General features: G+C 35.8%; 1 protein-coding gene across 4 annotated transcripts in view; it reads left to right on the top strand.

Moving 5' to 3' along the window:
- Window positions 1-18499, top strand: part of ARL13B (ADP ribosylation factor like GTPase 13B) — a 69145-nt gene extending 50646 nt beyond the window's left edge. For 2 of the 4 annotated variants that reach the window (XM_056135444.1, XM_056135446.1), the window contains 5 exons: window positions 3276-3390; window positions 7418-7646; window positions 10250-10366; window positions 11270-11338; window positions 16318-18498. In XM_056135444.1, coding sequence (XP_055991419.1) covers window positions 3276-3390; window positions 7418-7646; window positions 10250-10366; window positions 11270-11338; window positions 16318-16394 — 607 coding nt within the window. In that variant the 3' untranslated portion in view covers window positions 16395-18498. Of the gene's footprint in view, window positions 1-3275; window positions 3391-7417; window positions 7647-10249; window positions 10367-11269; window positions 11339-16317 lie in introns of all 4 variants that reach the window. The other 2 variants (XM_056135447.1, XM_056135445.1) reach the window with 2 other exon arrangements.
- Window positions 18500-23320: the final 4821 nt, after the last annotated feature.

Raw genomic sequence — 23320 nt, 5'->3', positions numbered from 1 at the left:
TTCCTGAAAATATAAATTGTGTGATTTCTTTCTAATATTCTTTTAAAAATTTTTTAATTTAATTTTGTTTTTGGTCACACCCAGCAATGCTCAGGGGCTACACCTGGCTCTACCCTCAAGAATTACCCACTGATGGTGCTTGGGGGACCATACGGGATGCCAGGGAATCGAACCCAGGTCAGCTGCATGCAAGGCAAACGCCCTCTCCGCTAGACTATCTCTCCTCACTGGCTCCCCTTTCTAGTATTCTTGGTGCTGTGAGGAGGTACTTAGTTTTATTAGAAGTTAAATTGATTACTTAATCCCCCCCAAAACTTTCTCATTCTCCACGGGATTGTTACATGGGTACAGGCAGGGGAAATTAAAAAAAAAACTTTAATTGAGCTCATGTTATCCTCCATCCACTTTCGTAATAATGATTTTCTAAGTGCTGTAATGTAATTGTAGTCTGGTAGATAAAAACCCACTAATTGCCCTTGGTGATGTCTTGTGATATCTTGTTTGCTGCCAATGGTATCTTCTGTCTGCTGATAACATTCATGTAAGTCAGAGATAAGACAAAATAAGACTCTGTCTTAATTATGGGAGAACCATATATCCAGAATTGCAAAATAATGTAAGTAACTCACTCATCTCTTGGTATCGTAGAGGGAAAATGGAAATAATTGTCTTTTTTATAGTTGTCAATATGGAAATACTGAGAGAAATCTTTTTTTTTTTGTTCTGTTTCGGTTCTTCTTTAGTGTAATTTTGGGGGTGTGTGTGGGGGGGCGGGGATGTTTGGGATTTTTGACCATATCTAACTGTGCATTGTTCAGGGGCTGCTTCTGGCAGTGTACTAGGAACCATATAGTCAGTCCTGAACCTGCACTTGAACCTGCGCTTGTCACATGCTGGGCAAGTGTCTTAATCTGTTACTGTCTCTCTGCCCCCCCCAAGTATATTTTTATGATATAAATCTCAGTACAGCCAATCATTCTTGAGAAACACCATTTATATATTCATACATGTAAAACACATGAATACTTTTCTCTTTTACTACCCATCCAAAAAATTTAAATTGAATAAATCACTTATTGTTTTCAAGTTTGTATTTTTCTCAAAAAGCTATTATACATCTTGGTATGGCAGACTTTTTAAAAAAATTAGTTTTTTGGGGGGGTGCACAACTGACTGTATTCAGGGCTTACTCCTGGCTCTGTACTCAGGAATCACTCCTGGTAGGTCTCAGAGTACCATATGAGGTACTAAGGATTGAACCCAGGTTGGCCACGTGCAAGGCAAGTGTCCTCTATGTCCTGTTGTATTGTACTGTTGCTCTGGCCCCTATAGCCGACTTTATGATATAAATTCCTTTCTCCTGATTTTTTATTAGGTATATCACTTTTAGTTTTGGCATCTTTTGTTGAGCAGATATTTAGTAATTTAAAGTATATTTAGAGAGAAGTGATGGCAAAATAAAATATTTTGCTTTCAATAAAATCCTTCTTAAGAAATATATTTATTAATTTGAGGTGGGGGTGGGGGGGCACACCTGGCAGTGCTCATCGTTTATTCCTGGCTCTGCACTTAAGGATGACTCTTGGTGCTGCTTGGTGAGCCATATCCGGAGCAGAGTCAAACCCTATTTCGCCAAATGTAAGGCAAGCACATTACCCACTGCTATTCGATCTCTTCTGCCCCATCTTAAGATATTTTTTGAGGAAAAGAAAAACATAGAATATAATTTTATGTGGAAATAATGCCAGTGTCAGGTCTCCTTGAAATTGCTTGCCAAATAAGTGGAAAATGTTAGGGATTGCTGTCTTGTCAGTATGTTTATTTATAGAGTGTTTTCACATATATTGTTTTATTTTTCAAATACATTCTTTTATCACATTTTTGGAATTTGAGAGGTTATAGTTTTGGATCTGACTCTCTTAAGAATTAGGTATTTGCCTAAGAGTACAATGGTAGTAAATCGTAGTTACCTAATTGGCTCTTGAATTTTGGGTGAAAACTTAACCCATTCCATTACAGGTAATGAATAAATTAATAATACATGTTGTCACAATAAATGTTGACATTGTTCTAGTATATTTTCATCTTAGTTTTAGATCAATGATACTGATTTTTTTCTGTTTTCAGCTACATATTTTAGTAGCTTATTACTCTCCATGGATAATATAGCAATAACTATAAATCAAAGATAGTTAATATTTTAGCAGTAATTAATGGGTCAATATTTAATATTTTGCAGGAGAACTTATTTTCATAGCCTTTTCCTTTACATACAACAATTGTTGCTAGTTTTTCCATATACACAGAGCCTAAGAAGAGGCTTAAGTAAGAATACTTTGTTTTGTTTTAATATGACCAAAAAGGACATGGTTGGTTTGGGAGTCATTTAAAAATACGGAAACATTTTTTTTGTTGTTTGTAATTTCAGGGCCATACCCGGCTCTGTGCTTTGGGGTTGTTCCAGACAATGCTTGGTGTTCTCTGTGGTACCCGGGATTGAATCCGGGAGTGCTGAAGGCAAAGCAGGTGCTCTGCTTGCTGAACTTTCTCTCTAGCCCCTACAGAAATCTAAACTTTGGACCACAGAAAGATGATTCAGCTCTTGGCTATATTAGATCAAGAAATCAGCCATAGGGAGTGCCACTCTTATTGGTATTTATTTCTTCACCTTAAAGTTCAACTGATTAATTTTTATATGGGGGTAGAGACCTGTTGGGAAATCAGTAATTCAACGTTATATCCAGATGTTTGTGTTTCTGTTTTCAGTAGCCTTAAACTGATCACATGTGTTCTTAAACATGGTCCAGTCAGTAACACACTGAAGATCACACCATGGTTTGGAAGCCGGCCCCATGTGCTGGGGGGAAAGGCAGTTAGAACGGAGAGGGGACCACTAAGTAAATGATGATTGAAGGGTTCGCCCAATAGGAGATATATGCTGAAAGTAGACCAAGGACTAAACATGATGACCTCTTAGTATCTGAATTGCTAATCACAATGCCCAAAATTAGAGAGAAAGACTGTACCTGCCACAGAGGCAGGGAGTAGGGTAGGATGGGGTTTGGCGGGTGGGACACTGGGAACCGTGGTGGTGGAAAATGGGCACTGGTGGAGGGATGGATGCTTGAGCATTGTTTGAATGAAACCGAATCATGCAAGTTTGTAACTGTCTTATGTGAGCCAATAAATTTTTTATATAAAAAAGAAAGAAAAAAAATAAACATGGTCCAGCATTTTCTCATGAGGAAATCCATTTTTTTTTTCTCAAACATCAGAGAACAGAGAACGCGAGAGCTGGCTGAACTTGATGGTAGCAGCAGTCTGGCCGAGTTGGACCCTGAGCCACTTGCTGGTAATCCTTTCCAGCCAATAGCATCTGTAATCTCTGAGGTATGGATGGTAGCAAATATATACATATATATACACATCTATTTTTATGTATCTTTAGTTACAAAGTTGCATGTTGAAGGAGTAAGGTGGGTGTTGGAAAGGAGGCTAGGGAAGAGAGAGAAGTATTTTGCCAGAGATTATTTATAACAGAAATGAAATGGTAGAGAAGGATGAAAATTTGTCTTTCCTTCCTCTTTTATTGTCTGATTAAGTTAAAAGATGACTTCAAATTTAACTGGGGATAAAAAAAATGAAGACTATAGTGACTATCATAGTAACTGGATAATTTTTATATGTATTTGATATAATACCAATGAATTTATATATTGTCTTTGTCACTATATTACTATTACTGTACCTTTATGGCAGAATTTCGTTCTTATGATGCATTAAAATCAATAAATATTTTCTACCTTTTCCTAGGCTATTAATCTTAGAAAGTATAATACATTCTCCTCCATCTGAATATCATTTAAATTATAAGAAGTTTTATCAGAATTAGTATTTTATGAGTAAGGAGTTTGCAGGTTGTGTGCACGTATGTGTGTCCCTTTGTAACTTGATTTTCATTTTCCACTGGTGTCTGGAGTTTCGCATTGACGCTTCTTTAATCAGCCTCATCAGCCATGCCTTCTAGAGGCAGCGCTTCATAAACTTCCTCTTCATTCACTGAGACCAGGCTTGCTGGTCCCCACGTGTTCTCTAGCTCTTCCCCTGTTACTGCCTCCTTCCACACAGGTACTCCTCTGGGAAGGTGAATGATTTCTTCTTTGGGGCTGCTGCTGAGAAGGGAGGCAGCTCCGCAGGTAAGAAGATGATTGGAGTGTTTTGGTAGTGTTTTATTTCGAAAAATAATTGATAACATGAGATCTTTGGTCTGAGGTTGCTAAAATACCACAACGTTAATTGTTCTTTATCTTTTTATAAAACCCATTTCATTGGTCTTAAACATGTGCTTTTTAAGTGCAGTAAGACCTTCTTTTTAAAAAAAATAATTTGAGCATTCTTTTCTTTCCCTCATATTAAATACTACGGTACATTTTATGTTGTTTTAAAATATTAGCAGAGAAGAAGAATATTACATCTGATTTAATTTTGAAGCATCCAATTTTTTTTTTTTTTTTTACTTTTTTTTTTATTATTAGTGAAACACCATGAGGTACAGTTGTAGATTTAGAATTTTTTGTGCTTGGGTTTGATTATACAATGATCAGATACCCATCCCTCCACCAGTGCCCATTTTCCACCACCATGGATAATATCCCCCCTACCCCCATCCCCCATCTCCCCCTGCCTCTGTGGAAAGCATCCAATTTTGTATGTAGAAGATAAACACTCTCCTTGTAAATATTGAATAATTATTTTACTATTTAGTAGATTGGTTATAAATTACCCAGAAGGCCAGAGAGCATCAAACAACAATGAAATCTTTTTGCAGTAAAATGATGTGAACAATAATGGTGTACAGCAGAATATGTGTACCTTACATTGAAAGGTCATAAATAATCGGCATGGGGGAAATACAGGTATTGTACTTTAGCACTGTAGCATTGTCCTCTCGTTGTTCATCGATTTTCTCAAGCGGGCTCAGTAACATCTCCATTGTGAGACTTGTTGTTACTGTGTTTGGCATATCAAATACATCACGGGGTAGGTTGCCAGGCTTTGCTGTGTAGATGAAATACTCTCGGTAGCTTGCTGGGTTCTCTGAGAGGGTCGGAGGAATTGAACCTGGCTAGGCTGGGCGGCAGCTTGCAAGGCAAATGCCCTACCAGCTGTGCTATCTCTCCAGCCCATTGTACTTTAAAATTAAGGTAATTTGATGAAGATGAAACAAATGTAACAAATTTCCTATAGACTTCTTTTTGCCAAATATACTTTACCTCCACATTACTCCTTTAGAATGTTTTCATTTTAGAGATGCATCTTATGTCCCTTTGATTTTTACCATAGACAATAAATATATTAGGATATAATTTCTGTATTAGTTTTGTTAATGATGAGACAAAGATAGAATAGACAATTAAATGGATCAAATAGTAAGTTAACATCATTATGAGCATTTAGTTTAAGATAATGATAAAATTTCGAACCTGAGAGGAAAGAGGACTAGAATGGAATCATTTAGAAAAAAGTGAAATCATTGAACATTATCTATCAAATTGATATCAGAAGACTGAAATATTTAATTTGGGATGAAGGGCCATACTTGTTTGTGCTAAGGACTCACTTCTGGCTCTGCACTCAGAGATCACTCCTGGCAGGTTTCCTGGACCGTTTTGGATGTGGGGGATCACAACTGGGTTGGCTGCATACAAGGCAAACTACCTTCCTGCTCTACTATTGCTCTGGCCCCAAAGCAAATAATTTTAAAGAGAAAGGACTTTTTAAAATACCAACATTTCATGGCATTTTAGATTACATGTATTATCTACATTTAGATAATTGTAGATTTAGATAAATGTAGATCAATATATGTAATCTATACTGAGAGTAGGAAACTTTGAATGGATAATCAAGCCATAAAGTATGAAGAGTGCCTAGATTTATCTTATTTTTATTTCATTTCTAAAGCACTATTTGATAAAATTAAATATAAGCACATACACCACAATACAAAACCCTAATGTATGATATTTGAGATTGGACAAAACAGAATGCTTCAAAATGAGAACAAATGAAAGTTGCTATGAAAGAACTCATACTCTCATAGAAAAGTGAGAACTGTGTTCCTCTGGATTGTGTTTGCTAAAGAAAAAATAAATAAGATACAGGTATTAATAGCTCATCTTCACTATTAAGGGGACATTAGTTAAAATTTGCATCAAATTAAATCAGCATTAAGGTAATTTTAATTTGGTGGAAATATAATAGGTTAGTAAAATATACATCATATAATTGGATACAGAGAAATGCCCCTCTTCCAATTACTTGCCTGGGCTATATTTTGTTTTTAGTATTTCTGAAAGTAAGCTTTTAGCATGTCACATTTTAAAATGCACAGCTCAAAGATCCAGTAACTCTACTATTAGGTATTTAGGTATTATTGTAATATGTTCTATTATAGCATTATAATATAGCATATAACCTAAATTATATGTAATATCATCTGTTATATAACATTATAATGTTATAATGTATTAATATAATGGTTTGTTGTTTATAATATATAAGTTTTAGGAATATAGTTTCATAAATGTATATAACACTGATTCAACCATTGTATTTTTGTAATAGTTATTTACAGCAGTTTAAACAATAGTTCTTTATTTGGTTGGGGGCACAGCTGGTGGTTCTCAGGGTTTATTCCTGGTTCTGCACACAGGAATTACTCCTGGTGAGCTTGGGGAACTATACGGGATGCTGGGAATCAAACCCAGATTGGCCTCATGCAAGGCAAGTGCCTTAGAGCCTGTACTATCTCTCTAGTCCCTAAAATAGTTTAATCGTTTAAAATAAAAAGTTAAAAATATTTTTTGTTTGCTGATTGAAAATTGGTAATATACATAATTGTATAACCATTCAAAATTATAATGGAATTGTTAAGAGTAATAAATACTAATGCATAATATAGATGAAATAGCATATAACTAATGCTTTACTATGTCATATGCTATTCTCAGAACTTCATATAGCAGTGACAAGTTAGTAAGTAAGCATTTAAGTAAAAACTTCAATGACATTTTGTTTGAAAATGCAAAAACAAGAGGTGGTCAGACATATGTTTGTGGTGGTGTCTATCTGTACGTGTGTGCAGTAAACAAGTGAAGCACCTCTTCATAATGATGTTCAGGCAGTGATCAGCTCTAGATTGTCAAATTACTGGTAATATGTGTTTTCTTTCTTTATTCTACCTGTGTTTTCTGAATGCTTGGTAATTTGTTTGTTTTGATGATTTATTCAATGAACAGTTTACAAATAGAAATATAGTGCCTGAAGTACCAGGATGCTTCTTGCTTGATTTCTCCCCCTTAAAACAATTAGATATTGCCATTTCAATAAAGATGATATCTTTCTTTTTTGTTAGAATGAAAAAAGACTTCAAAAAGAGAAAGCGAGGCAACATATGGAGAAAAGTAATGACACCTGCATTCAAAGACTTAAAATGGAGCATGAACAAACTGAGACACAAAGTCAGATCAGTGACAATAGCCAAAAAAACAGTGAGTTTGGAATAGTGGAAAATTACAAGGAGGCATTAACACAGCAGCTGGAGAATGAAGATGAGACAGACCAGCGGTCGTCAGGATCAGGCGGTAACAGTATAACACAAATAAAATATATTAACCTTCATTAATATGTATTTTATGTGTCATGATTATTTTCCTAAAAAAAAATACTGTTTTTCTCTTCAAATTCACTATTTCGGTCTTGTCATGGTTTTTAGTTAACCCATTAATTTGCTAACATTTTTTTCTACTTATAATTTAGTTCTTTGTACCATGAAACTCTTTTAATAGAAAATTTTCATTCCTTCAGTTTGATATATAGCATAGTCTCAGAAACCCTTTGAATGTATTTAAAAACCTTTAAAGCACTTGTTATTGCTTTTAAGCCTATTAAGATGACAGACAGTATTATTGCCTTTATTGATTTGCTTTTCCGATAGTGTCCAGACATAAGTAGTTGAATATGTTTGATTTTTTTATTTTTCAAAAAAGTCTGCTTATCAGACTTGAGTACGTGCAGAGGCTCGCGTCAGTTCTCACACTGCAGTGGCCCTCTGAACCCTTCCAGGAGCAAACCCGAATACTGCACTGTGGGTAGTCCCTGAGCACCGCCGTGTGTGAGCCAAAAACCAAAACCACAATCCAAACAAAACCCTCCAGTGAAAGCCTCCCACTACTCCATGGAGCCCACCTAGCACCATTTCTTCTACTGCCCAATCTCTTCCTCTCAGCTAACCTTACTTTTCTCACTATCTACTCGCTTATTTTCTCTTTATTTTCTATGTTAGTTTTTGCTTTTTGGGCCACACCCAGCGATGCACAGAAGTTACTCCTGGTTCATGCACTCAGGAAATTACTCCTGGCCATGCTTGGGGGACCATATGGGATGCTGGGAATCGAACCCCGTCAGGCCACGTGCAAGGCAAACGCCTTACCCGCTGTGCTATCACTCCAGCCCAGCAAGCTGCCGAGAGTATCTCGCCCGCACGGCAGAGCCTGGCAAGCTCCCCATGATGTATTCGATATGCCAGACACAGTAACAACAAAGTCTCCAGTGGAGACGTTACTGGGCCCGCTCGAGCAAATCGATGATCAACGGGAGGGCCTTTACTTTACTTTACTTTACTTTACTTTCTATGTTAGTTTTAATTCCTTGTTTGTATACACAAGTGAAATCTCCCAACTTACCTTTTTTTTTTTTTTTTTGCTTTTTGGGCCACACCTGGCGATGCAAAGGGGTTACTCTTGGCTCTGCACCCAGGAGTTACTCCTGGCAGTGCTCAAGGGGACCATATGGGATGCTGGGAATCGAACCCGGGTCGGCCACGTGCAAGGCAAACGCCCTACCCGCTGTGCTATCTCTCCAGCCCCACAAGTTTTTCCCCCTTCTGGTTTATTTTGTTTCACGGATTCTCAAGTTTCTTCCATTTTACTGCAGTTAGCATTATTAAAAAAACAAACAAACAAACATAGACGAATAGTATTGCATTGTGCATACATCACATTTTCTTTATACAGCTATCAGCAGACTTTTTTAGAAGTTGAATATTTAAAAAAATAGCTCTTATACAGTGATTTTTCTCTTTAATATGTCAAATCTTCAGTTCATAATTGATCTTATCTTTCTAAGTGGTCATGGTACATAACAGGAATCACACAGTCTTAGAAACAGCCTAATCTGGGGGAACAGGGACCTGGGATAGAGCCTTACTTTCCTATCTACTTGATATATGTTACCTTACATAATTTTTTTCAATCTTAGTTTTCTCATTTCTAAAAGAGGGGTGTGTCCGCATTTTTCAGGGCCTTTATTTGTAATAAAAGCCAATCCAATAACAGTCTTATAAAACGCCTGACTCAAGTAAATACTCTTAGCCAGTGAGTTCCATTTGTGTTTTGGAATTTCTTACACATTTTTAGAGAACTTTTGATAATGAGGGTCTCAGGTATAAATGATATAAGTGAGCTCATATATAAATGAACTATCATGAATATTTTGCAATTTAAAGATAAGAGTTTGGAAGTTATATATTTTATTAGTAGATTAGGACAGACATATTTATACTCTACAAATCTGTTAAACAGTTATCTATTCAGTTAAACAGGATGTAGACTTATCCTTTCTGACATGAATTCATTGTTAAAGAGCTAAACAATTTAAAAATATGGTGTAGGAAGATCTAAGATAATCATAATAATGATTTTTGTAGGTGTAAAATAACATGGATATTCTTTTAATATTTATATGTGCATCATTGAGCATAGATAGGTTTATATTTGAGTGACATCTTTTTCCATATTCCAGAGGATTTTAAATCATTCTACGTATGTTCCTGAGACAATTGACACTTTACCTCTCTTTATAATTTTTTTTCAATTTCATGGAAATCCCTGTAGGTTAGACAGTTATACTGCCTTATGATATTTGGATAAAAGATGTTACTTTTGGAAGTTTTTTTTTTAAATACTGAATAATCTCAGAACTAAAAATTTAGGCTTTTATTGTTTGTATAATCTGTATTTTTTATATAACAGTCATTTAAAAAATTATCCTTTGTAAGACAGCTCATATTCTATTGGTAATAATTACTAATGTTTAATTTAAAGATACATGATGATGATATTCTAGTTGTATTTTTATAGAAATTTACCTCGATGTCATAAAAGCTTCCATGTTTATGTTCTTTTAGATAGCAATAAAAAGAAAACTAAAAAGCTAAGAATAAAAAGGAGTCATCGGGTAGAACCACTGAATACAGACGACTCTGTTCCTAAGAGTCCAACACCACCTCCACCGCCCCCTCCTGGTGAGTACTGAGTTTACGGTCACTGCTTTAAATAATGGTCAAATAAAATCACATAGGTTTCATTCAGTAGATTCATTATATTTTAAAATTTTTGAAAAAGTGTTCTTTGATGCCTCCATTGTTAAAAATAATCTATTCTTTTTTATATAAGAAAAACCATTTAGAAATTTTTTTATGATAAATAAGAACCTTATCCAAGTACTTCCTAGAATGTATTCAAATCTTATATGGAGTCCAGAACCCAGGTTTCTAAAGGACTTTAGTTTAGGCTTAGTTTAGGCTTACTAAATAGATCCTAATATGAGATTTAATTCTGAGAGTTAACATTTGGAATCAAGATATATGAATTTTTGCTTTATATTTTCAGTTGTTTCCTGCTTATACATTGATCTTAAGTTGTTATTGAGTATTGTTTGTAAAATATAGGAAGATTCTAACTGCACACTAATTTATAATGTTCAGTGCAATGCACACTACTTCGTAACTTTTAACATGCTCAGTAAATATTTAAATGAATATGTTTGTATCTTATAGCTCTGCTAAAATATTTTAGTTGGTTATGATTTTCTTTAGGAATGACCTTAAGATACATATATAATATTCAGTAAATACTTCTTTTAGTTTTTCATGGGGTTAGAATAGTAGTAAAAGGTGATATTTATAAAGTAAATGTAATAGATACAGTTTAAAGATATGAAAATTTAAAGTAGATGTTGCTTGTCTATAATTGTATTTTGAAATAGAAGTGATCCAAATAGAACTTGAGCTATTTGGTCTGTGTCCCTCAGTATTTTGAATTGAAATAGATTTTGATGTACATTTTGTGTCCAAGGAGATATCTTTTCAAAAGATCTAAGGAGTTATTTTTCAAAAGTGTTTTTTAATGTTTTTCTTTTTCTTTAGTTGTCTGGGGAACTCCCAAAGTCACTAGACTTCCAAAACTTGAGCCACTGGGTGAAACACGTCATAATGGTAATGCCAAAGTAACAGTTTTCAAATGTCTGTACATATTAAATCCACTTTTTCTTAACTTTAGTAGAGTACTTCATCAAACTTTTATTTTTGGAAGCCTTTTAAATTCACAGGCATTCATTTTCATTATACTTTTTTGTTTTTATTTTTTCTTTTCTTTTTCTTTTCTTTTTTGTATATTTTACTTCTACATAGTTTGATTTGAAGTTTACTGTGTGATATGAAGATAGAAACAATGTCACATACTTATCCATTGTATATTTATTCAAGTACTTATGACAAGGAAGATGCTAACGCAGTTTAAGTAAGTATAAGACATAATCATAGCAATATTTTTTTAAAACGACTGCAGGTTTTTTTATGTGCTCAGTATATTTACTGGTCATTCCACATTATTTCTTCTCTACTCCTAAAGTGATCTCCACTTGTTGAATATTAAAATGAAATGAACATCCTCAAAGTTGAAATAAGCAAGCCAAATAAAATGAGAAAGACTTTGTTAAGTGAAATAAAATGATTTTCTGTATCCCACCTGGGTTTGATCCCTAGCACATATGATCTCCTGTCACCACCACAAGTGATCCCTAAGGTCAGATCCAGAAGTAAGCCCTGAGCACTGCCAGGTGTGGCCCCTAAACAAAAAAAATTAAACTAATCTTCAGTTGATAATAGAAATTTGTCTTACTCAATATTTATCAGTACATTCTGATTTTAGACCATCAACATATTTTCTTTCAGTAAAATATTTCTAGAATGCTGAAGGATACTTATATGTATATTGCAGCTCAGCCATTTCTTCATTAAGAATATTTAGTTCCTCCTTTCAAAGTAATGTTTAGGGCCAGGGAAATACAGCATGTAGGGCACTTGTAATGTACACAGCCAATCCAGGTTCAATCCCTTGTACCACATGTGATCTTCTGAGCACTACATTCCTGACCCTGCACTCAAGGGTCATTTCTGACAGGCTCAGGGGACTATATGGAGTGCTGGGGATCTAACCCAGGTTGGCCATGTACAAGTAAACAGCTTACCAACCGCACTATTATTCTCGCTCCAAGGATTCCTTTGACATGATTTATCCACCTACCTTCTTTTCTAACAACTATTAGTTTGGTCTTAGAGTCTGAGAGCTTATTATTATTCAATTCATTTTTTTTTTCATTTTTTTAGTGTGTATACCATATATGATTGAAATTATATGGTGTTTGTCTTTCTTCATATGAGTTATTTCACTAAGCCCAAAACCCTTATGTCTATCCATATTCTTGAAAATTGCATGATTTCCTTTTTTATAGCTAAACAATATGCAATTGTGAATGTAATTATGTTTATGTTTATATGTGTATGTATGTACATACATCTGCTACTATTTCCTCATATACTTATCTGTCTATGAACACTCAGGTTATTTCCAACATTAGCTCAGTGCATGTAATAGTACATTTAATATAGAAACACATAAATCTCTTTAAACTGGTGTTTGTATTTGAAAATGTACTTGAGTTGAAAACGTGATTTTATGGGTTGAGTAATTTTAACATTATCCTACAGAATTCTGAAGCTCCCTACCTGATGACTCTATTTTTTTTTGCCTTTTTTTAAAAAAATAATTTATTTATTTATTGAATCACTGTGGGAAAAGTTACAAAGCTTTCAGGTTTAGGTCTCAGTCATGCAAATATCAAACACCTTTCCCTTTACCAATACTTATTTTTTACCATGAAGAACCCCAATAAAACCCCATCCCCCACCCCTCCCAATGCCTGCGAGGCAGATGAATTCTAGTTGACCCTCTATCTGCTTCGATTAGATTCATTGTTTCAATAAAAGATGCACCACTATTATTTAGAGTTTACCCCCTCCCCCCACATCAGACATGCTGAGAAAGCATTGTGAAGTGATTTGCTTTCTACAGCTGGGTTCAAGAATTAAATGTTGGTTTTGGATTTCTGCTATTTTGCTAATTAACCCTGGAAGTATTTCTACTGAGAGTCAGATAATTAAGAGATTGGTTTCTGTGCTCTGGAGTCGTGGCCGTGCTGGAGAGCCGCTCGTTGGGGGCAACTGGCGGCCTCGGTAGGGCGTGAAGTACGGACTGGAACGCCCCCCTTCCCATGAGGCTTCAGTCGCCCCCACACCCCCAACTCACACCTGCTCTCCACAAGGCACCCATGTGGCCGCCATCTTCTTTCCAGAGAGGAGAGGGCGAATGGGGCAACACCCTTTCCCCTCCAGGCAGACATGATGGCCTGGATTAATGCATAGTCCGTTCACTTTTCTGCTCCAAGCAGCTGGGTTCTGCATTAAGTCCTTATGCTTCTGGGCCATGGCCGTGCTGGAGAGCTGCTCGTGGGGGGCAACTGGTGACCTTGGTAGGGCGTGAAGGATGGATCGGAACGCCCCCCCTCCCATGAGGTTTTTGTCGCCCCCGCACCCCTGGCTCATACCTGCTGTCCACAAGGCTCCCATGCCGCCGCCATCCTTCTTTCCAGAGGGAGGAGGGCGGAAGGGAGCAACACCCTTTCCCCTCCGGGCAGACATGATGGCCTGGATTAACGCATAGTCCGTTCACTTTTCTGCTCCAAGCTGTTGGTTTCTGCATTAAGGATGACTCTATTTTTACATAATTTAAAACTTGTTTTCAAAAGAAAATCAGATAGGATTTGCTAAAAGTCAGCAATTTAATCTTTAGAAAATAATCATATAATTTGAAATTATATTAAAATACAATTCAAGTATATTTTGATTCAAATATATGAATGTTAAATTTTATTTGATTCAAATTTTAAGTATATTAATATTAAATAGCTCTTTAAAAATTTACTGTAATGACATTGTAGTTACTAGTGAATATTAAATGATTTTTTTTTTATTTCTAAAGACAGAAAAGTTTGTCTTTAGAATATCAGAATCATTGAAATGATGTTTCCAGTGAAACAACATCTGTTTTTATTTACTCTTAATAGTATTATTTTCTTATTTGTCTCTGGACTTGTGAATTTACTTGTGAAGTACATTTGGAATGTACTTTCAGTTAAAATATTGCTAGAAAACAGTTTTAATATAGGTGTATAGAAACATGCTTTTACAAGTAAATAGAAAACTAATTTGTGATATGACATTTTTCTTCCTATGAATTACACATTAGCTATTTTATATATGAAACCAGATAAAACATTGCTAATACTGAGGTTATTAAAATATACTTTCTGTCTTTCTGGGTATCCCAATGGAGAAGATAGTACTTCAGCTTACAATCCTATTAATAGTAGTCTATATTGATAAAATGATAAGAGTAGCAAAGACATTTCTGCAAATAGGGAGTTGGGTCAATGGTTAAAACCATTCTGTGTCTTTCACTTCTTTTATACTTACTGTCTTCCCCAAATTGGGGGGATACCTTGGGGTCTGAGGTTGTGACCATATATGGCCACATATGCGAGTTGCCAGGGTAATTATTAAACCAGTGCTGGTACCTCTGGGTGTGATTTTGATATGTTAATATATTCTAATGATTGTATAATGAGCTGAAGGTCACTCAGTGGTCACCTGAGATTGACCCGGAATTAAGTCCCCTGTTTGTAACAAAGGGACAGACCTTGTAGACAGTCATAGAACTATTTAAAATTAGGATTGGTAGCTCACTTGGGTTGGAGCGATAGCGCAGTGGGTAGGACCTTGCACGTGGACTTGCATGCAGCTGACCGAGCTGACCCAGGTTCGATTTCTCTGCCCCTCTCAGAGAGCCTGGCAAGCTACCCGTGAGGTATTTGATAAGCACAGTAACAAGTGTCACAATGGAGATGTTATTGGGCCCACTCGAGCAAATCGATGAACAACGGGAGGACAGTGACAGTGACAGCTCACTTGAAGCCTAGCTGGCAGACATCTAACTTGGGGCAGTCTGTTGACATTGCTTGCCCTTCTCCATCCTGTCTTATGCTTCCATGACCTTGCCCATATCATTAGTCAGGCCATTACCTAACACTATGACAATTCACAAAACTCAGTAAGAATTGGAATACTCACAGTAGTGCACAGTTAGAATACTGTGCACAAACTGTAGTCGTATCTAGGGTCACTGTCACTGTCCTCCCGTTGTTCATCAGTTTTGCTTGAGCGGGCCCAGTAATGTTGTGAGACTTGTTACTGTGTTTGGCATATCGAATACTATCTAGGGTAATGGTATTCAAATTGGATCTTCAAAGAGTGAGAAGAAACCAGCCGGTAAAAGCAATAGCTTATCTAAAACTGGAGAGTTTCAAGAAGGCAGAGCAACAGATTTTTTAAAGGGAAAGTTTTGAAAGGACATTTATTAATTGGAAAATAGCATAAAGTCATTTGTGATTAAAATTTAAATTATGGGGGGCAAAGTGGGTAAGAAAGAGGAAATTTTAGAAGTTATCCAAAGTGATGAATTTTGATTTGGGATATAGAGTCAGATTGTGAAAGTTTTACATAAATATTAAAATGTTGGACTTGGTATAATTTGTCAAAAACATAACAGTTCTAGTAGGGAAATAATGTTATTATATCTATTGTTCAAGTCACTTTTCCCGATAAGATGAATGTTGAGATAATATCATGGAATAGCTTACTAATATATTTATACATGTTGAATTAGAAATGACTGTAGGGTTGGATTGGGAGGCATTTTTTAGTGTTTAAGTGAGCCTGAATACTTAGGCTTCTAATGTGAACATGTAATTGGAATAATCTATGGTTTAGGTAGAGGTTTTTATTGTCAGGTAGACATTCATTTTGTTGATATGAATTTATCCCAGTGCTTTTGCTTTCAATTTATTTTTTCTGGATTCATTTTTCCCCCTATGCTTTCCATATTCCATCACATCATGAGAGTATCTTATAACTCTTTAGTTACATCTTTAAAAGATCTTGGTAGAGAAATAATGTATTGTGTAAAAAACCTTTCAACTTAATAATTGTTTGGTCTTTTTGGTTTAATATTTTCATAGATTTTTATGGGAAACCACTGCCTCCACTGACTGCACGGCACAAACCTAACAGTGATGCCCATGATGTGATCTCATAACTGTGTGGGTGAACTTTCTGAATTTCTGCACGAAGACAGGGAATGCCTATCTCGAAGAAAAGCCTGGACTGTGATGGCTGGGGCATTGATTTTGCTGGGCTAACAATTACAGTGAGGCACCAAAGACCTGGCTGATCTAATAATTACCTATCCATGTTCTTCATGTTTTTATTTTTTGAAGCAAAAAAAAGAAAGAAAAGAAAAAAGATAGCAAAATGACCAGCACATGGGATGAGCATTTGAACAACTTAGCAAGATTTAGTGTTGACACTGTTTTTTACATTCCACTCCTGGACGTAGTCCTAAAGAAAACTCTTCAGTAAAAGAGCCAATGGACTCTGTACAGATTCTTTCCTGTTTATTTAATATTCTTTTTTCTTATCCAAAAGCAGGGTTTTTATTCTTTTTGTTTTTGTTTTTGATAAGGTGCATGTGTACAGAGGAGAACTTTTAGGACTTTATAACTTAAATTTTTAACTTTTTATATTTTTCTAAAACTTTTTTAAAAAGAAATTTAACAGCTGTTGTACTGACTGCACTTTTCTATAGATACTTAAAAAATTGTGTCTGGAAAATGGAATTGATTTACTGGTCAAATGAAACAAATGGGATACATATTAATGTTACTTGTGGTAGGCTTTACAGTTAGTCTGTTCTTGAAGTGAGCATCTTACTTTGACCTAATTTAAAAATTAATGCCATTTAAGCATGAATTGTAAGATCTTTAATCTATCAAATTATGTGATTTTAAAGCATCACCCAAGAAGTGTTCAATTGTGCTGTTGTTATTGGTTTTCTTTGGTGATTATCCAAATGAAAGAATTGAAAACCTTTTTTGACCTGAATGGTTTAAAAAATTAAATGTTTTATAAGATATTATTAGAAACTCCCAAACAACAATTTTGAAGGTAATATACTCTAAGAGATCAATTTAATTCTTAAAAGTACCTGTTTTATTAGAAGTTAAAGTGATTCAAATTATTTTGCCTTGAAATTAAAGGTAGTTTTTAAAACTATTCTAGATTCAAAGTCTTGTGTTATACAACTGGGTAATACTTGGCTCCTATAGTATAAGAAGAAAAATTCAAAGTTACTTTCATAAAGAAAAAATTTCAAAATAGTGACCTAATTTAAAATAATAGCACTTTTTACTCTTAAGAATAGGATCTGTAGAATTATCTATATGACTTTTCGGTAAACTTTTTAGTTGCACATTTTGAGGAATAGATTTTTAATGTTACTTAATTGAAAAGGTATATTTGTATCACGGCTAAACAGTATAATTCCCGTAACACCTTGTTAAAACTGACCAGGTAGTAACTTTTATTGAAAATGACATATATTGGCCCCTGATATTCAAATAATAACATGATTAAATATTTGTCAGAGGATTTAATATGGTTATTTAATTAAACAATTGACATTACATATTTTATGCATATCTAAGACTCCTTGAACTTTCATTATTCAGTTCACTTATTGCTCTAGTCAGCATCAAGTATCTAGGAATTTTGTTCATTGAGGCTACTCAGCACGCTGAATAAAAACTTTATATCTTATGTTTAACTTCCTAACTTAAACTTGATAGTGACTGAAATGTGAGAAAAGCAAAACAAGAAGATATGATAGATTATAACTATAAAAACTTTTTGACTCCTTTATTAACATTTACATATATTATTTTTTGAAAGGGAAATTTATACTTTTATTATCTTATTTTCACCTACTCTCAAAGAAAATATAATTACAATATTTTTATTCCTACTAGTGGTTATTATAGCATACTATAATTCAGCTTATGTAATAAAAATAAAATTATTTTGAAATTAATAAAGCAGAATAAATGTTTTATATATCTATTTGTATCTAAAGTATTCTAAAAGTATTTTAAAGGCTGTTTTATAAATCCAGGTGAACTTAACAAGTATGTGCCTATTTTATTATTTGTTGCATTTTTATTCCTTATCATCATTATAACATTTTCAGACAATAAAAAAAGTTAAATTAGTATGCTTCTTCTTGTGTCATAATATCAGTCACCTTATTCTATGTGATTTATCTTTTGTTAATGGCCCAAAGATATGATTAACTCTCTGTACAATGATGTTTAAAATACATGTTTATATATCTATACAATATTGTGTGTAATCAAGTCTAAAACGTGCAAGGGAAAAACTCTGAAAAGTAAAGCGATGCCAATGATATTTTTTAGAGTACTCATAGTGTCTTTTTCTTGAGTGTGCAGACTTCTAAATTGTCCTACTTTATAATGCTGGAAGCAATTTACAACTTTGTAAAAGGCAATTAAGTACCATGTGTTTTGTAAGCTTAAAAGTAAATGCTCTTTCAGGGGCCAAATGAAGACAAATTATGTAAAGCTTCCTGTGAATAGCCAGGAGGCATTTATAGAATGTGCCATTAGAGGGCTGGAGTGATAGTGCAGGGACTAGTGTGCTTGCCTTGCATGCATCATCTATCTTTGATTCCCAGCACCACAGTCTCGAACATTGCTGGTTAGGGCCCAACCTCTGACCCTTGGGGTGGGGTGGGGGTAAATAGGCAGACTTTGTTTTGTACTTTGAGTACATCTTTACTGTGCTCTACAGATGTTTCACTTTTTACAAATGGAAGGATGATAAGCAAGTCTTATTATCTGTTTCTTCTTCCTGTAGGTTAGGTGATTTTACTATTTTTTAGTGTTCATGTACTTTTTAAAATTAAGGTATATTATTTCTTTTTAAACAGTGCTTTGCACACATAACTGGCTACAGTGTAGTACAAACCTAACTTTAAAGTTCTCTGGAAAAGAAAACATTTGTGGGATTTTATTGCAGTAACCCTCTTACAGTGACCTAGAACCAAATCTTCAGTATCTCTGATATTTTCCTTTAATATCTGTAGTTGATCTCATATTAAATGCTCATAATAAATCTCATATTAAATACTCTAACAGCATTTGATAGCTGATTCTATATAAACTATTCTATTCAGTTATACCTATTGCACACTAAAGAATTCTAATGCTTCTAGATATCAAAATTTTATCAAAAGCTAAACTGCTTATACAAATAAATACACAACTTACAATTTTGTAATTCTTGGCTTTCATGTCTAAGTAGGATATGCTTTTTTAAAGTAGGGTCTGCTTTACAGTAGACCCTTGGATACTGTTTATTAGGTAAAGGTAAGGTAAAGGTAAAGGCCCTCCCGTTGATCGTCGATTTGCTCGAGCGGGCCCAGTAACGTCTCCATTGGAGACTTTGTTGTTACTGTGTCTGGCATATCCAATACTCTCGGTAGCTTGCCGGGCTCTCCGAGAGGGGCGGAGGAATCGAACTCCGGTCGGCCATGTTGGCTGCGTGTAAGGCGAACGCCCTAAGACATAAATTTCACTCATCCAAAAATCAAAACATATATTTCAAAGTTTACATTAGGATGGTAGTATGGCTCAATATTGAAATCTGTTACCTTCTTGAGCAGAGTAATAGAAGTTGCTTCTTTAAGGAAAAGGAAAATCAGAAGTAAAATCCAAGAAAAATAAGAAAATCATTTGCTTGTTTAGAACCTGTTACAGTTTATGTGTAATGATGAAATAGAATATATGACCTAGGTAAATGGATAAGAGATCTTTGATTATTATGATCATACATACACTTTAGTTAAAAACTTAATTTTCTATTTAAGGTATTAGGTGGCTAGGGCTGCCGTAAGGGTACCAGACTGAGTAGCTTATCTCAACTAAAGAGTGTGACCTGCAGCAAACTTCTGCAAGCACCACAGCTAAAGGAATGCAAACCTTGATGAATACTGACCAAGAATGTGCAAGCACAAAGAACTGATGTGTAAATCCCAGAGAGTCCCACAGGTAAAAATGTACAAGCACCTCATTCAAGTATATGAGCAACCCCTTATTTATTGCAACTACAATAATGAAAAGAAGGTACTGGAAGTGAAGACATAACTCATATTAAAACCTCTAATTTCAAGATCAAAGATGGGCAGAAAAGTTTCTTCTTATTGTAAACACAGCCACCTAATTGCAGGCCCCATCGTCCTTTCTCTGTATCTCGGTTTGACCTATATTTCTCTTTTTCATAAAGACACCAGTCAGGCTGAATTACCCACTCTAAAAGTAGCCTTTTAATATGTCCCTTTGTAAAAATGATCAATTTCTAAAGTTACATTCTGAGATATTAAATATTAGGAAGTAAACATCTGAATGTAAAAGTCAGGGCTTGGGGTTATAGTAGAGTGGGTAGGACATTTGCCATGCATGCAGCTGACCTGGGTTCAGTCAATCCCCAGCACCGCATGTGGTCCTCTGAGCACTGCAGGGTGTGCCAAAAAACGAAAAATAAAGGTGACAAATTACAGCCCATAACAATTATATACTTGTTCCATTGCACTACTAGATTTACATGCTCCCTAAAAAATGAGTTAAAATTTAGATTAAACTATATTTACAAGCAATATTTACTTCAGGGGCTGGAGCGATAGCACAGTGGGTAAGGCGTTTGCCTTACACGCAGCCAACATGGCTGACCCGAGTTCGATTCCTCTGCCCTTCTCAGAGATCCCAGCAAGCTACTGAGAGTATCTCACTGGTACGGCAAAGCCTGGCAAGCTCCCCGTGGTGTATTCGATATGCCAAACACAGTAACAATTGTCACAATGCAGATGTTAACTGGGCCCACTCAAGCAAATCGATGAACAATGGGAGGACAGTGACAGTGATTTACTTCAGAGTCCTGATAATTATCTTCTTTATATTGCCTACACTGTGTTGGATGCCAAAAATGATAAAATGAGAGTGTCTGCTAACTACTCACCCCAAGTCGAAGTCCAATATTGTCTAGATCCAGTGGCTTAAGAAAAAATTTATTTTGATACCTATATCACACCAGTAAACAGACTGGCAGTTCAGACACCTGGGTAATTGTTGCTTTGTTTTCTTGCTTTGATAGCATATGTTTTAGGTCTTTCTGCCATCCATATTAAAGAGCTAATGCTCTGCCAGATTGAATATTGTAAGTAAGCTAGTTTCTTTTTGATAAACTTCTAAACTGATATTTATTTAAATATTTTGATATATTTGATTTACTCCTTTGTTCTTTCATATACCTTGCAAATATACTTCATATTAAGTCAAAAAGTGTAACATTCTCTAACGAGTATAGAAAACATAGAACATATAAGATCTCTAGGGGATGAAATGTAGACTGATTTCTTCCCTCAACATTCAAGAAGTTGCATCATTTAATTTCATGCCTTAGTATTCTATTTTGCACCAAAATGAAATTCATTTTTAGAATAGCGGGGAATTGACTTAACTATACTGAACTTTAACACTGGTGTTTTCACATGGGCCTAAGGCTTGCTCTGTAGTATATGTTTGTATTTTGAGCATCAAGGGCTTCAAAATGCAGAGTTTACACAGTGAATCGAGAAAAGTGGTTTAAATGTTCATTTAATAGCAGTCACCATATTACCGTATTAAGTATGGATTTTTTTTTATCTCACCCCCTCATTTAAATATTTTTAACCTCCTTTCCTAAGCACGGTAAACTGTTACAAAGAAGCATAATTATAATACTAAAATGAAAGTAAATAAACTGCGGTCTCAGATTAGGTATAATACTTACCTGAGAACCAGCTGCACTGCCTCTCGCAAAGCTGGGAGAGGGGTCTATTTTGGAGGGTCATGTTGCCTAGTTTGGAGGGGTTTCATATAATGAAATAATGATCATCACGATCATAATAGTGAAAATAATACACATTCTGTTTCCTAGTCTCTAGTTGCTTCCCTAGTTGCTTCCAGATTTCAATGAATTTAATCATTTAACTGCCTAGATTTCAAGAAATACTAGTGGTACTAATGTAGGAAATGACAGTGTCTGATTATTTTTCATCACAGCCATCCCTTCCTTTTATCTTGAGTTCTGAAAAGGGGCTAATAGGGGTGGCAGGAGTTACTCAAAATGGGTAGGTGAATTTGGTCACCGGGCTTTTCAACTGAGCCAATTTTGTTATTATTTTTTTTGCTTTTTAAATTTTTTATTTTTTCAAAGCTGCTAGTGATTGGATTTCAGTCATACAGTGTACTCACATCCATCCCTCCACCAGTGTCCATTTCCCAGCACCAGTGTCTCCAGGTTCCTTCCCTTCATCACCATCCACTGCCTGCCTTGTTCTCCTCCTCCTTCCTCCTTCCTTCCTCCTCTTCCTCCTCCCTTTTCTTTCTTCTTCTCTTCCTCCTCCTCCTCTTCCTTCTCCTTCTCTTCCCCTCCCCCTTCTCTCCCCCCCCCCCTTTCTCCTCTCCTCTTCGCATTATGGTTTACAAGAATATCCCTTTACTTTCAACCTTCAGCTCTCGTTCACGTGATCATTCCCAGCTATTATTGTCATACCGGTCACTGAGGCAATTTGATTTTATGTTTTGCTTTTTCTTGGGGGGGGGGGTCACACCCGCGATTCTCAAGGGTTACTCCTGGCTCATGCACTCAGGAATTACTCCTGGCGGTGCTCCGGTGACCTTATGGGATGCTGGGAATCGAACCCTGGTCGGCCGCGTGCAAGGCAAACGCCCTACCTGCTGTGCTATCGCTCCAGCCCCGTTGAGGCGATTTTAAAACAAACAGAGAACAAAACACTATTTTACTCTTTTACTGAACCTCGGATGACAAAGACTAGCCAGTCAAGTTTCGGGGCTGGACTTTTCCAAAGGCCGCGCTCACCAGCAACGGCCTCACCGCCACCTTCTTCCACCGCCACGCCCCAAAGGGCCGTCCCGGGGCCTTTCACGGCCTCTCGGTCCGCGGGCTAGAGTTCAGTCACGCCGAAAGGTTTTCTCGCGAGAGGCGGGGCCGGAAGTGGGGATGGACGCGAGTTCCAGCAGATGCCGGAAGTTGTGGTCGCGTCTCGGTTTG

The sequence above is a fragment of the Sorex fumeus genome, unplaced genomic scaffold (assembly GCF_029834395.1).
Source record: "Sorex fumeus unplaced genomic scaffold, SorFum_2.1 ptg000115l, whole genome shotgun sequence".
Taxonomy (NCBI): Eukaryota; Metazoa; Chordata; class Mammalia; order Eulipotyphla; family Soricidae; genus Sorex; species Sorex fumeus.
This window is presented reverse-complemented; position numbering and strand designations above follow the sequence as displayed.